Here is a 13990-nt window from a genome sequence, read left to right on the forward strand (position 1 = left end):
GCTGGCAACCCTACTGCTACATGTTGCATCTCCAGAGAACTAAATCAGTGTAGTTTTATTAAAAGTGAAACAAGGTGAATGAGCAATGTGCTGCTCTTGTTTACAGTGGTGCCAGGTTGATTTAATGTGCTTACAAAGCATGATTCAAAGGTCTGACTTTATATATAGCTTCCAATGTTTATAATTAACAGGCTAGTTATTAAAGTCAGTACTGGAGTCTGCATTAGTACCACTTCCTGGTATAATATGTATACACCCCCCCTTCCCCAAGGATTGAGAGGCTGGAACTGGTTGTATTATTTCTTCCTAGAACTCAGTTTTTCTTTGAGTCTTTTGCAGAACCACAGAACCACAGTATCTGTTGATTCTAAAAGAATAATCGTGCAAGTTGGGGCTTTTTGGGGGTGGTGGGAGTGGGGTGGAAAGGGCTTTTTTGCTAACAAAATACTTAATCTAGCAGTGTGAACCAGGGAGGCATTTTCTAAGTTATGAGGCCAAAGTGAGAAAAATTTTCTTAATCGGCAGCAAGGAGTTCCAGATATTTCTGTAAAAAAACTACTTTCTTTTTACATATTTCCCACCCTACTGTCAGGGCCATTTCGCACGGCTTCAAAATAGCACAATGGTTGCTAATTGAAAACGCTACTAATTTGCCTTAACGCACGACATCGCAGACAATCTGCAACACTCCTGAAACCAATCAGCAAAAAGCGCTTCGTTGTAGCGCTTTTAGGGGAATCCAGAAAAGTGGATTCACCCTCCGGATAGCGATACACTCCTGCAACCAATCTGCAACACTAGCGCTAAAGACCTGTGCGTTACCATTGTTGCGGGTTCTTCAAAGTCCCTCCTCCTGAGCCTGTCCTCCAAACTTCCGGCGAAGCGATCGCCATTTTTTTTTTCTCCAAGCGAGCGGGGATAAACGCACCAGCGAGCCTCTTTCTGTTTAGAGGCTTCCCTGGCTTCAGTCCTTCACCTTTAGTCACTAAGCACAAACCACATAAAAGCCCGTTTGCTGAAATAAAGTCCCTTTATTTTTTACACATTAATTCAGCCGAAAATCGGGCCCGTGAGAGGGGGGGGGATTTTTTTTTTATCACTCGAGGCAGCGTGCCAACGATCATACAATCAAACGACAGCTCACATTAGGCAGCTGGATGGGTCTCTCCGTTGCAACGAATCTACCTAGATTCGTTGCTATGGGTCTGTTTTTTTTTTTTAAAACCTTTCTTAAAGGGAAAGGGGCTGTTTGGGAGCATGCTAACGGCTGCCCATTGGCTGCTTGACGGCCAGGGGCGGGACGAGCTTGGCAATAGCGCTTCCTTTCTAGCGATTTCTGCCGAGACCGGAAGCCTGTGGGAAACGCTAAAAAACGCAACTGATTCCACTACAAAGGCAGGTATGCATAACGACGAATTCCACTATTTTAAATGGCGATTTTTCATTCCGCAAACAATTTGCAACAAAGATCCCCGTGCCTAAAGGCCCTCAGTTTTCTGCCTTGAAAGAGCTTCTTCACTCCATGATCCCAACCAGTTAGGATAGAGAACATTAAGGAGAACAAAGGGCCAGTTTGGATTGCACTTTGTTGGGGATGTTACTGACTGATATTGCGTTAGCTTGAATGCTCTGCATATTCTGCTCCAATGTATGTTTTAAGTTGCTAGCTACCTTGCTGACCCTTGTGAGGGCAGAAAGGCAGGATGTACTTTTGTAAAATAAGGAAACTAATTGCAGCTGTATTAAGTTTAAGGTTAAAAAAAAACCTCTAGCTTTGCTGCCTGCACACTGGGTTTCTCCCACAACTGCCCTACTGTGAACATTTTTTCAAAGAGAGTGAAAAAGGGAAGATGTTTTTCATGCTGGGATAAAATGATCATATAACATGTCTCTTGTTTTAGCTTCACTACCTCCACCTCTTCATCATACTTAAAATATTAGCAAGTATCAAAGAAACAGGATACAAGGAAAGCTATAGTGGCTTACACATCATGGGTGTATTTTTTACATCTGCCGTAATAAACAGAAATGTTGCTAAGTACATCTCCTCTTGTTTCACAGAATCTTTTCCCTGGGCAGTTGTGAACTCAAGTGCTGTATATAAATTACATAGAGGCAACAGTGCCTTGTGTGAACTACGCACGATGATGGTTGATAAAAACATAACAACATGAAACATGAATTGATATTACCTGGGGTTCATTACCTAACTTTGTCTATCACTTCTGATAAACTGCAGAAGCACTCTTTATTCATAATGACTTTGATCAACATGGCATGCATGTGTCTTGGTGTATGGACAGGAAAGGTGTACCTCAAACAACACCGATTCGATTTCCCACCCACTACGCTCTTGACTTTGCCACCATGTGATAACCAGAGATTCATAACACATTATGGACAGTCCCTTTATAAGCCACTTGTCCAAATAAGTTACTAACCAGCCTGCGGATATCCCTTTCGCTCTCCCATTTGATCTTAGAGATGGCTTCCTGATGGGACTGGTGCTCGCTTCGGAGATCGCCAGCTTTGATCTTATCAGCCTGGATCATGTTATTAAGAGCTTCGTCTACCTGTTTTTTGGCAGACTTCAGTTCAGTGATTTCCTGCAAAAGCTTAAGGCGCTCAGAGTCAAATTGCTTCCTGGCCTCTTCACGAGCCTCAATAGTTAGTGCTGTCCGTACTTTGTCACTGCTCCCTTCCCGCAAGGCATACAGTGCCGATTTAAGCCTCTGGATTTCACTGTCTCTAATTTTCATTGTCCGTGCCATTTCCTGCTCATGCTGTTTGATGAGATTTTCCCGTACGGCTTGCAACTCCTTCATCTTCTCCTCGTGGAGCTTTGCTTTCAGTTCAGTGATCTGCACTGTCTGTTTACGTTGCTCCAGCTCCCGGATCCGCTTTGTTTCCTGGGTTTTCTCCCTTTCAAGTCTATTTACCTATGGAGCAAGAAAATAAAAGATGTTACAGATCCACAATAAGAATAGAGTGCTTATTCAAGCTATTGCCACACGGTTTTACAGTGCTACTTAGCAATTGTTATACCAAGTAAAATCCTTGTAGTTGTTGAAGACTAAGAATTTGTCCCCAAGTGCAGCTTAGACTTGAACAGGTTGGAAAATTTAGCCTTAATATCCAAATTAAGCCATATGATAATTCTTTGCTAAAACAGCTAATCAGTCCTTTTGAGTTCAGTTGTAGTCCACAAAAACACTGAAGAAATAAAATTATCCATGTTGGTAATTAATGGCAGACACTGTCCCAGTTGTGAAAAGAAATTATTAAAAGAGGCTGGCCCCATCCGTCTCCACCCAAGCATGGAAGCATCCCTGCAAGTGACAAGCTGTGCTGGCAAGTTATCTTGTCCTGAGACCAGAGAGTTAGATTCAAAATTACATTACATATTACTAACATTGCATTACCGTCACATTGTCCCAAATAAAATTAATTAAAAAGAAGAGAGGATTGTAAGGAATGTGGATATAAGAGTTGAACGAGGTTAGTATGCATAGTGAGATAAAAAACCCTATGTCCTTGTAGAGTCCAGGGTATGCCAGAAAACCAAACTAGAATACAGGATGAACTTGACAGGTTAGAAAACTGAGCTAAAAAGAAAAAAATGGATTTCAATAGTGATCAATGTACCGTTCTTCAATTAGGTAGGAAAAATCATATGCATCACTATAGGTCAGGTGAGACTTGTCTTGGCAGTAGTACCTGTGAAAAGGATCTGGGGGGTCTTAGTAGACTAGACACTGAACATGAGTCAGCAGTGTGACTTGGTGGCTAAAAAGGCAAACAGGATTTGGGGCTGTATTAAATGAAGTATAATGTCCAGATCATGCAAGGTGATGTTACTCCTTAACTCTGCTCTAGTAAGACCTCACTTAGAGTACAGTGTTCAGTTTTGGGTACCACAACTGAAGAAAGACATAGACAAACTGGAGCATGTCCAAAGGAGGGCTATGAAGATGGTGAGGCGTTTGGAGACCAAGTTGTATGAGGAAAGGCTGAGGGAGCTTGGTCTGTTTAGCCTGGAGAGGAGTCGACAAAGAGGTGATACGATAACCATCCTCAAATATTGGAAAGGCTGTGATGTAGAGGATGGAGCAGAGTTGCTTTCTGTTGCCCCAGAGGGTCGGACCAGAACCAATGGGCTGAAATTAATTCAAAATAATTTTTGGCTAAACATCTGGAAGAAATTCCTGACAATTAGAATGGTTGCTCAGTGGAACAGGTTTCTTTTGAAGGTGGCGATTTCTCTTTCTTTGGAAGTTTTTAAGCAGCTAGTCATCTGAGATAATGATTTTATGCACCCCCGGATGCCCTGCCCTGCCCTGCCCTGCCCTGCCCTGCCAGGCCTATTGGAGGCAGCAGCCACTTGGGCATTGCAGTTTCCTAGATTCTTGATTTTGGGAGACTTCAATGTACATGTGGACTCGCTGTCCCCAGGACTTGGACTGGATCTGAAAACCAACACTCAGTCAACTGGATACTCTGATTTGATTGCATGTGTGCTGGGCAAAGGGAAAACAGAAATGATGGAGCTGTAGCCATGTCATATATGCATTGTACAACTGCTCAGCTCCTTGTTATTCCAGGGCTTATTCCAGGACTTATTCCAGGGTTCCAGGTTTGCCTCTTGGTAAGCCCTGCCATAAATTAACCTTGAGATTAGGGACCTTCTTTTGGTTGTTGAAAACCAAAATATTCCACCATTTTGCTGCTATATCTATGGTCCAACTGGCCTCACATATCCATATTATTGGTTTGTTTTTCCAGCCTTTTTTTTTGGGGGGGGTGTCATTACTGTTCTCCAGCTCCATTTGATTATTATGGAAGACTAGTAAAGTTCTTATGCATATCATAGTACCAAGAATGTACGTATAATATTTAAAGGGTTGCCTACATGCTGGAATTCATGGGAATGGGCAATTAAAGCATTTCTGGGCATGGAGTTAAAAAAAAAATCACCTAGTACATAAATCCATGATGACGGTTGTCAGCTCGGGGACCATGATGCCATGGCTTGGGATAATGGTTGTGGCCACGTATCATTCCGTGTCCTGACGGCAAGACACCTGGAACACCAGGGGCCACGATCTCATAGGGGCATGACAATGGGCAAGGGAGAAGTACAACACTCCACTTCAGGTGATACACAGTTGCCTCTTTAGGTATGCCTCCCAGCAGGTACCTAACACACCTGCAGCTGTCGACATCTCTTATGAACCTGGCACTGCAAAGGCACTGGGCTCTGTCCACAGTGCAGGCCTGGGAACTGGTCCACAGAGCCACTAGGGATTGGGAGCCTTCAGTGATGCTGGCCAAATGATGACCTACTATGGGCTATGGCCCCAAGCCCCCCCCCCCCACCACTACCCCCTCAATTTTGCCATTGAGGTAGCACCACAACTCCCAGAAACAACTTAACAGTATCAAACATGCAGTTGCACGAGACACATGTGCACCTTCAGAGGGATCTGGCAAGGCAGATGGTGTGGTGTCCCTGATCCCCTTGTAGAAAGGGAAGATGTAGTGGGGTGGGGGAGCGGAATCCAGACATACTGAATGCCAGGACAGACACCAGGGGCCGGCACTGGTGTGATGTAGGTGCCAGAAGCTGCAGGGCAAGGTAACATGGATATCTTCTAGATTCTGTTTGGCAGCCAGAGCAAAAACAGGACCTCTGTTGGTGCATGGCCATGTGTCTGCCGAAAATCTGCAGAGTCTCTCCCAGCCAGGCCATAACATCCTTCCTCCCCCTGGAGCATGACTTCCATGTTTGGATGAGTCCACTGTTCTGGCCAGCCATTATTTTTAGAGGAACACATCGGATTTTGCTCTCTCAGTGCAGGAGAGCAAAATGGCTTCAAGTAGTCCAAGTGCCAGAAGTCTGCCTTGTGCCCTGTGTCCATGATCTGTGGGCTGGAGGTGCCAAGTCATATGACCATTTAGAGGGGAGGGGACTAGCATTCCTATGGATGGAACTGGCTGTATCTTATGCAGCCAATGGTGGTTCAGTTTAAACCTTGCTGTCAAAACTGCCATAAGCCATTTTGGGAGTGGTGGTATAAAAACTGAAATATAAATAAATAAAACATACCCAGATGCTGTTTGCAGTTCATATCATGAACTGTTATTGTCTAAAATCAAAACAAAGCAACATTAAGAGAACATCAGGGTTAATGAAGTTTGCTGTAAATAAAGTTCTGCTCATATATGCAGTGGAAGTGAAAAATTGGCTGGAATAGCTGAATGTAGAAAAGCAGCAAAAGCTGAATGTAAAAATAGACAGTGAAGCTTACTGAAAGCATAAAGGCAAACATTTAGAAGAAGATTACAAAAAGGGACACATGAGAAATGTTCGCCCAAGTTTCCAAATGCCATTTGCTGCTCGCAAAAGCATTATCAAACAAGGAAAGGAGTTGAATGACCAACAAAACATCAAGAACAGATGGCAGGAATACACAGAAGAACTGTACATATGCAAAATGGAAGTTCATTCTCTCCAAAATGAAGAAGAAATAGAAATAGAACTCAAACAGGCCATTCTTGAGGAGGAAGTTGGACAAGCCTTCAGTCAATTGCCAAACAACAAGGTCCCAGGCACTGACATTAAACCCATGGAACTGCTGAGATGTGCGCCAATCAGAATCATTACATCCTTGTGCCACAAGATCTGGAAAACTAATAACTGGCCAGAGGAGTGGAAACGATGTGTATTTATCCCTATACCAACAAAGGAAGACTTAAACAAAACTGTTCCAATTACAATACAATAGCCCTCATTTCTCATACTAGTAAGATCTTGCTCAAAATCATACAACAATGCATAGCAACAACCATTGAAGGAGAATTACCAGATGTTCAAGCTGGCTTTCTATGGGGGCATGTCACTCGTGATCACAAAGCAAACCTGTGTTGGATTTTGGGAAAGTCATGGAAATATCAGCAGGATGTCTACATCTGCTTTATTGACTACAGGAAAGCTTTTGATTGTGTGGATGACAACAAATTGTGGGAAGTCCTGCAAAATTTGGGGGTTCAAGTGCATTTGATCAAACTGAGGCAGTCACTCTACACAAACCAAAAAGCCATTGTACGTACACCGTTTGGTGACATTGAATGGTTCAAAATAAAGAAAGAAGTGTGCCAAGGTTGTATTCTTTTCCCCTTCCTGTTTAACTTGTATACTGAGGTCATTATGAGAGAGACTGAACTCAAATTATCCAACACTGGAATTAAGATTGGAGGAAGGGATATAAATCATCTTCGGTATGCTGATGATACTACCCTCCTATCAGAAACTAAGGAAGGCCTAGAACTGCTGATTACAAAGGTCAATGAAGTAAGAAATATAGCCTTTTCCTAAACACTAAAAAGACAAAAATAATGACCACTGCAAAAAACAGACATGTCACAATAACAATGGATGGTGAAGAGATTCAATGCTTTCAAGAATTCATTTTTCTTGGATCACAAATTGATGTGAGTGGCAATTATAGCATGGAAAGAAAACATTGAATAGCTCTGGGACACTCAGCAACAATGTGCATGGAAAAGCAAGGACATAAACCTGAGTACCAAATGTATATTAGTTAGGTCTATCATATTTACAGTAGCCCCCTATTGGTGTTGAACGTTGGATGAAGAAAAAATTGGACAAGATTTTATTCATTTGAATTCTGGTGTTGGAGAATGCTTCTGTGGGTTCAATGGACAGCAAAAGTTACAAACAAGGAAACACCACAGTACATAACGTCTGATATATCATTGGTAGGAAGAATCATGAAACTACAGCTCACTTGCTTTGGCCATATCATGTGATCCAACTCAATGGAGAAAACGATTATGCTAGGATTGGTCAGTAGAAAAAGGAAATCAGGCCAACAAAGAACATGGTGGTTGGACATTTTCAAAATGGACAGTGGCCAGAACATTGCATGGCTGAAGGAGGCAGTATGGGATCAAGGATCATGGCGGCAGCTGTATCATGGGATCGCCAAGAGTCGGACATGACTGAATGGCTGACAACAACAAATTACCAATACCAAAGTTGGAGGGAGGGGGCTATGTTTTAAAATCATAAAAATACAATGCTAAATGGATGAACTGGATGAAAAATCACAAGATGTCATAGTCCCATTGTATACGGCACTGGTCAGACCACACTTGGAGTACTGTGTGCAGTTCTGGAGGCCTCACTTCAAGAAGGACGTAGATAAAATTGAAAGGGTACAGAGGAGAGCGACGAGGATGATCTGGGGCCAAGGGACCAAGCCCTATGAAGATAGGTTGAGGGACTTGGGAATGTTCAGCCTGGAGAAAAGGAGGTTGAGAGGGGACATGATAGCCCTCTTTAAGTATTTGAAAGGTTGTCACTTGGAGGAGGGCAGGATGCTGTTTCTGTTGGCTGCAGAGGAGAGGACACGCAGTAATGGGTTTAAACTTCAAGTACAACGATATAGGCTAGATATCAGGAAAAAGTTTTTCACAGTCAGAGTAGTTCAGCAGTGGAATAGGCTGCCTAAGGAGGTGGTGAGCTCCCCCTCACTGGCAGTCTTCAAGCAAAGGTTGGATACACACTTTTCTTGGATGCTTTAGGATGCTTAGGGCTAATCCTGCGTCGAGCAGGGGCTTGGACTAGATGGCCTGTATGGCCCCTTCCAACTCTATGATTCTATGATTCTATGAACTGGAAACAATAGCTGGAATTATATTCACAACTACCCGAGGGTAAGCCCCAATGACTCGACTAGGCTTCCCATGCATAACCTGTGGACAGGAATGCACCCAAACACTGCATTGTTTCCACCCTTTTCTCTTGTTATAAAATGCTGCAAACTGATGATTATCAATCTCACTGGAAGGTGAAAGGAAGAACCATCTGGAGCACATAGGCCTGTCAGATAATAACACAGTCTACAAGTCTTTCTTTCACCCTGGTCTCTTGACAATGAAAAGAAATGATTCCCACAAAACTGGGTATATGGTTCTTTGAGGAGACTCGTAACCATGATAAATGGACAGCCCAGCAAGGTTTTAATGAGGAAAGACTTCATGAAAGCTACAACATTGCTGCTTAGTTCTGGAATCTAGTGGTAGCATAGATTTGCTGTGCCCCAAGCAATGCTTATGGGTGAAAGAGTCAAAGTCATCAATTACAGCTAGCTGGACAGATTTTTTTTTTTAAACTTCAACAAGAAGAACCTTAGGGACTTGCTGTTGTGACTGGCCTACCAATTCAGAATAGCAAGACCAAAGTGCTCATTACAACTGAAATTCATGATGATAAAATAGGGCATTTGTTGGGGGGTACTTTGGGGTTCATATAGGTCAGGCCTGTGCACATACCAAAATAAGCTGGTCAGATTCCAGGATTGTAGGATGGACTTCAGAATACAAATGGAAATACCTTTTTCAAGTGTAAAATTTAAGAAAAATCTCTTTTCCTGATCCTAGCCCAACCCACTCCTAATTTTTTTTAGGGAATTTATCATATGTAGGGACTGCTAAATGTTATCTTTCTGTCATCTCAAGTGGTACAATCACTTTTGCCACTTCATTGTCATCTCATTCTGCATTATGTATAAACTAAACTATAGGTTAGGGTTGCCACATCATCCCTGGCCACTGGTGGGGAGTGGGAGTTGAAGGGTTGCCAGATCCAGGTTGGGGAACTCCTAGAGATTTGGGGGTGGAGCCTGGGGAGGACAGAGACCTCAGTAGGGGAGGACAGAGACCTCAGTCATAGAGTCCACCCTCCAAAACATCCATTTTTTCCATGGCAACTGATGTCTGTAGTCCAGAGATGAGCTGTAATTCTGGAGGATACCCAGGTCCCACATAGAGTCTGGCAGCCCTATTAAAAGTAGATAGATCATTATTTGTCTAGAATAATAAGAATCCTTCTTAGGGCTCTTATATGCATTGCAAATTTAACCTGTATATGTATGATGAACACTAAGAAGGCTAATGGCACAATTATGTATTTGCATTATAATTTGGAAGACTAGGATTGTGGGGGTGGGGCAGCCAACAGTGCCAAGGTGGTGTGGTCTCTGTGAACAGTTGCAAGAAAGGGAATCTGGGGTTAGGGACTGGCCTGTTATGACTGTAAATCATACTGACACATCCCTCACCAAACTGTATTTAACTGAAGTTCCTTGATGGACAAATACTCAATGACAAAGCTCTAATAACGATTTTATAAAACATAATCCTTGCTCAAGCATCAAGGTCAGAGAAGCATTTCCAGGTGAGAAGCTATAGATTCCATTTGTACAAAGCAGTGATCTATGCAGGTCTATAAAGAGTCAGGAAAAGTGATAGTGGACATGCAGGAACATAGTCTGGACATTATGCATGGCAGCAGCCATGACAGGCTGCTGCTGGGCATTGTGCCGGGGCAGTATGCCCCAGCGCTCTCCACATATTCACGGGGGAGGGAATTGCCCCAGTGTAGTGTGTGTATGTGCACAAAACCAGGATTGGAAAGCCCAGCATGCTGCCTGGAGGCAGTGGCAACGGAGGGGGGGGTGAGCGGGGGGCATGGGGCCTCCACCACATAATGGCAGGGAGCCACATGCACCGTAGGTCAGTGGAAGGGCCAGACGCAAAGGCCCAGCTCTGCTGATTATGCACGGCGTTGGCCTGACCCAGCCCCTGCTGGGGCCCGTGGCATCCCAGGGAACATGGAAGATTCCGCGTTCCCTTGCTGCAGGCCTACTAGGGTGCTGTGCTGGGCCAGGGCAGGGATGGTGGCAGCATCATGCACAGTTGGGGCTGCCCTGCTGCCACCATCCTGGATTTCCTGCCCCGTGCATAATCAGTCATAGAGAGTTAGGGACAATGCTGTTGGTCTTCTGTTCCCAGCTTTGCTGCCATGGTACACCGCACAGAATAATCCCTACCCGGTCTAGTGGAACTAGGTCAAAATCAATTAGGGCAATGTTATACCATTTGGATAACCATTTTTTTATCCAGTCCAATGATGGTTCCTTTGACTATTGTCATGAACAGAAGCGCTCAATCAGGTAAAATAAACCTACTTGGTGACTCTTTTAAAACATTGCGCTATAATCACTGCCAGATTTTTGGCCACCTGAATAGTAACTGGAAAGAGAAAACCCTGAAGAGATGGGTTTTCTACATCTCCTAATAACCATGATATTATGTCATCTGGAAAATCAAAGCCAGCTCCAAGTACTGGGAGAATTAAGTTTGATCTTAAATTTGAAAATACACGACAACCTAATACTATATGGCCAATAGAGTCTTTTTCAAAACAAATAAGAGATTGAAATCTGAGCTCGTTAAATGCAGAGCATTGCAATGATATTACAATCCCTCTTCATGGATATAATATAGGTCGAAACTGGTGCTATTGTACTGACTGTTTAACATGCTTTTGCTGGCCCAGATGAATGGAGCTGGCAATACTCACCAATAGCCAGCAGAGGGCTCAGGGAGAGGGGAATGTGGAATGAGCTTTGCAAGCACAGGAAAACTCTTCTCGGGAAAGGGAACTTTGGAGAGTCAAACTGTGACAGGAGAAAGGGTTAAGCATATCCATCCACCATTTCTCTCCTCTGAATACTCCCTCTCCAGAGCAACTTTACTGTCATCAAACTACATTTTACATGTTAGTGTAACATGTAATTAATCCCCACCATTTCCAGTTTAGGAAGGGCACTCCTGCTGTTTCTGATTGATTGGAATTTCCTCGTTGTGCACTGCCTTTGCAAAATCCATCCTGTTCAGACTTTCCCTTGTCATATCTGAACCTGACAATTAAGCTATCTCCAATAGTGAAGGATCAGATATGCCACTTTCTGCACCACTCCCTCTGTTCTACTGTTCCTTGTAAAGAGTGGGCAGGATAGACCAGAGCAGACCACAGGTCCCCATATAAACGTAAAGCCTCCACCATACCATCCCCTCCCCATGAAGTTTTTTAAAATCACTGGTGAGCCCAAAAGCCAGAAGCACAGGTAAGACCTCTCCACTTTGCCAGCCTGATAAACTGTCAAAAAACATGCCCCCACACCCTGTCACTGATCACTGAGGTAGTCTCAGGAGTGTTTGCGGAAGGTTATAGCAGAAATGCCACACATGCCAGGCATGCAGAATCAGAAATACGACACTGGGTTTTGCACAGCACAAATCCTGCCATGTGCAGAAATAAAAACAATCATATCTTTTTGGGCAGACTTTTGGCAAGGTTTCCTGCCATGCATAAATCACCCTGCTCAGCCCTGCTGAGGGAAAGAGGCCTTGCCTCTTTCACCCCCTCCTCCCGCAACTGCGAGCCGCTCTGCGGCAACAAGGCTGTTCATGAGTGGCAATGGTTTACAGGGCTGCAGGAGGAGGGGGCAAATGAGGAGCAGTCAGATGTGTGTGCATAATGGGCCTTAGTGCAGACAAAAGATATGCACCAAAAGCAGCAGTCCCACATCCCAGTGGGGGGGGGGGGAATCACCTGTTGCTAACCTATTTGTGATCACTCAGGGCAAAATTCCACATTCTTTTGGAATGCCATGACTGGAATTCCCAGAGTGGAGAGGAGGTGGTATGGATTTTGGATGTGATACTTGGAGAGAAGACTGTACCCACCTGTACCATTTTTTCCCCTCTGGTTTATTTATTCTGCAGCTACAATAAAAAATTTTTCTAAAAAGGGCTGAAACCTTGCTTTTGATGTATGAGGGGTGGTATTCAAAGTTTTTTTTTTTAATGTAATTACCCTGTCATAGTTGTGCAGTAGCATCCTACAAGCGCCTCCCAACCACCCCCCCATCCCCCACGAGGGCAAACCTTCCCCTCACGGCGGCCATTTCTCTGCTGGCCGCCGAGAGGGAAGGTAGGCCTGCGGCTCCCCATCCCTCCCCCCAACTGTGGGAGCAAAAAGGCTTCTGTGGGCCCGGGGACGGCGCTGGGCGGCTCGCAGAAAAAGGCTTCTGCGGCCTCCCCAGCCTTAAGCCCTTCCCAGGGGCCGGGGAGAAAGACCGCTGGCTCACAGAGCCAGCTGTCACTCTCTCCGGCCCCCGGGAAGGGCTTCTTCCTCCCCCCCCAGCCTTAAGCCCTTCCCAGGGACCGGGGGGCCTGTCGCTCTTCCCAGCCCCTGGGGAGGCCTTTCTCCGCCCCACCCCAGCCTAAAACCCTTCCCAGGGGCCGGGGATCACGCTCCCGGCCACCTCGGAACGGCTTCAGCCTGTGGGCAGCGGGAGCCCTTCCCGGCCACCCGGCTACCGCTGCCAGGGTGATTGAGAACAGCTAGTGCCCGCTGTATTCATTTTACAGCAGGCTTAATTACTAGTAATCTTATAATATGGGGGAACAAGATGAGTGTACAGAATGCGTGGTAGAACCCACTGAAACTTGGATTGCAAACTGTGATTTCTAGCAATATATGTGCGAGTTTGTGTATGCACATCCCTGTGCAAAATTGGCTGCAAGTCCACCACATTTTGCACATGGCTGCAGTTTATATGAGGAAGGAGTCTTCTGGAAGTAGCTCCGGAGAGCTTTTTAATCTTGTAAAAAAATGTGTGTGTGTGTTTGCTGGTGCAGTTGCATAGTAACTGCTAATTTTCTGTCTTACCTTGCAAATTTATGTAGTTTTCTTTGTGATTCTCTAATGTAATCCTGTACACTCGTCAGGATCTTGGCATTTTTTAAAAGCCTGTCCTATGTGGATTGTACTTTTCCTCCCAATGGATCGATCCCAAGTGATTCCTAAGTTTGATGGTTTCTAAAAAGTCTATGTGGCTCTGCTGCCATTTTTACATTGGGCTTCCAGAGACTGCCAAAATGCCCCTCCCCTCTGAATACCTTTGTTCACTACTGCATTAAAGGGAAAACTATTTTCAAAGCTTTAGGCTTCAAATCTCTCTCTCTATCGTTACATGCTATGCCAATTTCATTCTGTGCTGACAATCCCGCCTCCCCTTTATTTTGTTTGCATGCAGCACTGAGATCCTTTTTA

General features: G+C 44.4%; 1 protein-coding gene across 1 annotated transcript in view; it reads right to left on the reverse strand.

The window, feature by feature from the left end:
* JAKMIP2 (janus kinase and microtubule interacting protein 2) overlaps positions 1–13990 on the reverse strand; it is a 160536-nt gene that overhangs the window by 56605 nt on the left and 89941 nt on the right. Inside the window, exon 3 of the mRNA XM_077327005.1 lies at positions 2442–2939. Within this exon, the coding sequence (XP_077183120.1) occupies positions 2442–2939 (498 nt within the window). The remainder of the gene's footprint in view (positions 1–2441; positions 2940–13990) is intronic.

Source organism: Paroedura picta, chromosome 3 (assembly GCF_049243985.1).
Source record: "Paroedura picta isolate Pp20150507F chromosome 3, Ppicta_v3.0, whole genome shotgun sequence".
In the NCBI taxonomy this organism is placed as follows: domain Eukaryota; kingdom Metazoa; phylum Chordata; class Lepidosauria; order Squamata; family Gekkonidae; genus Paroedura; species Paroedura picta.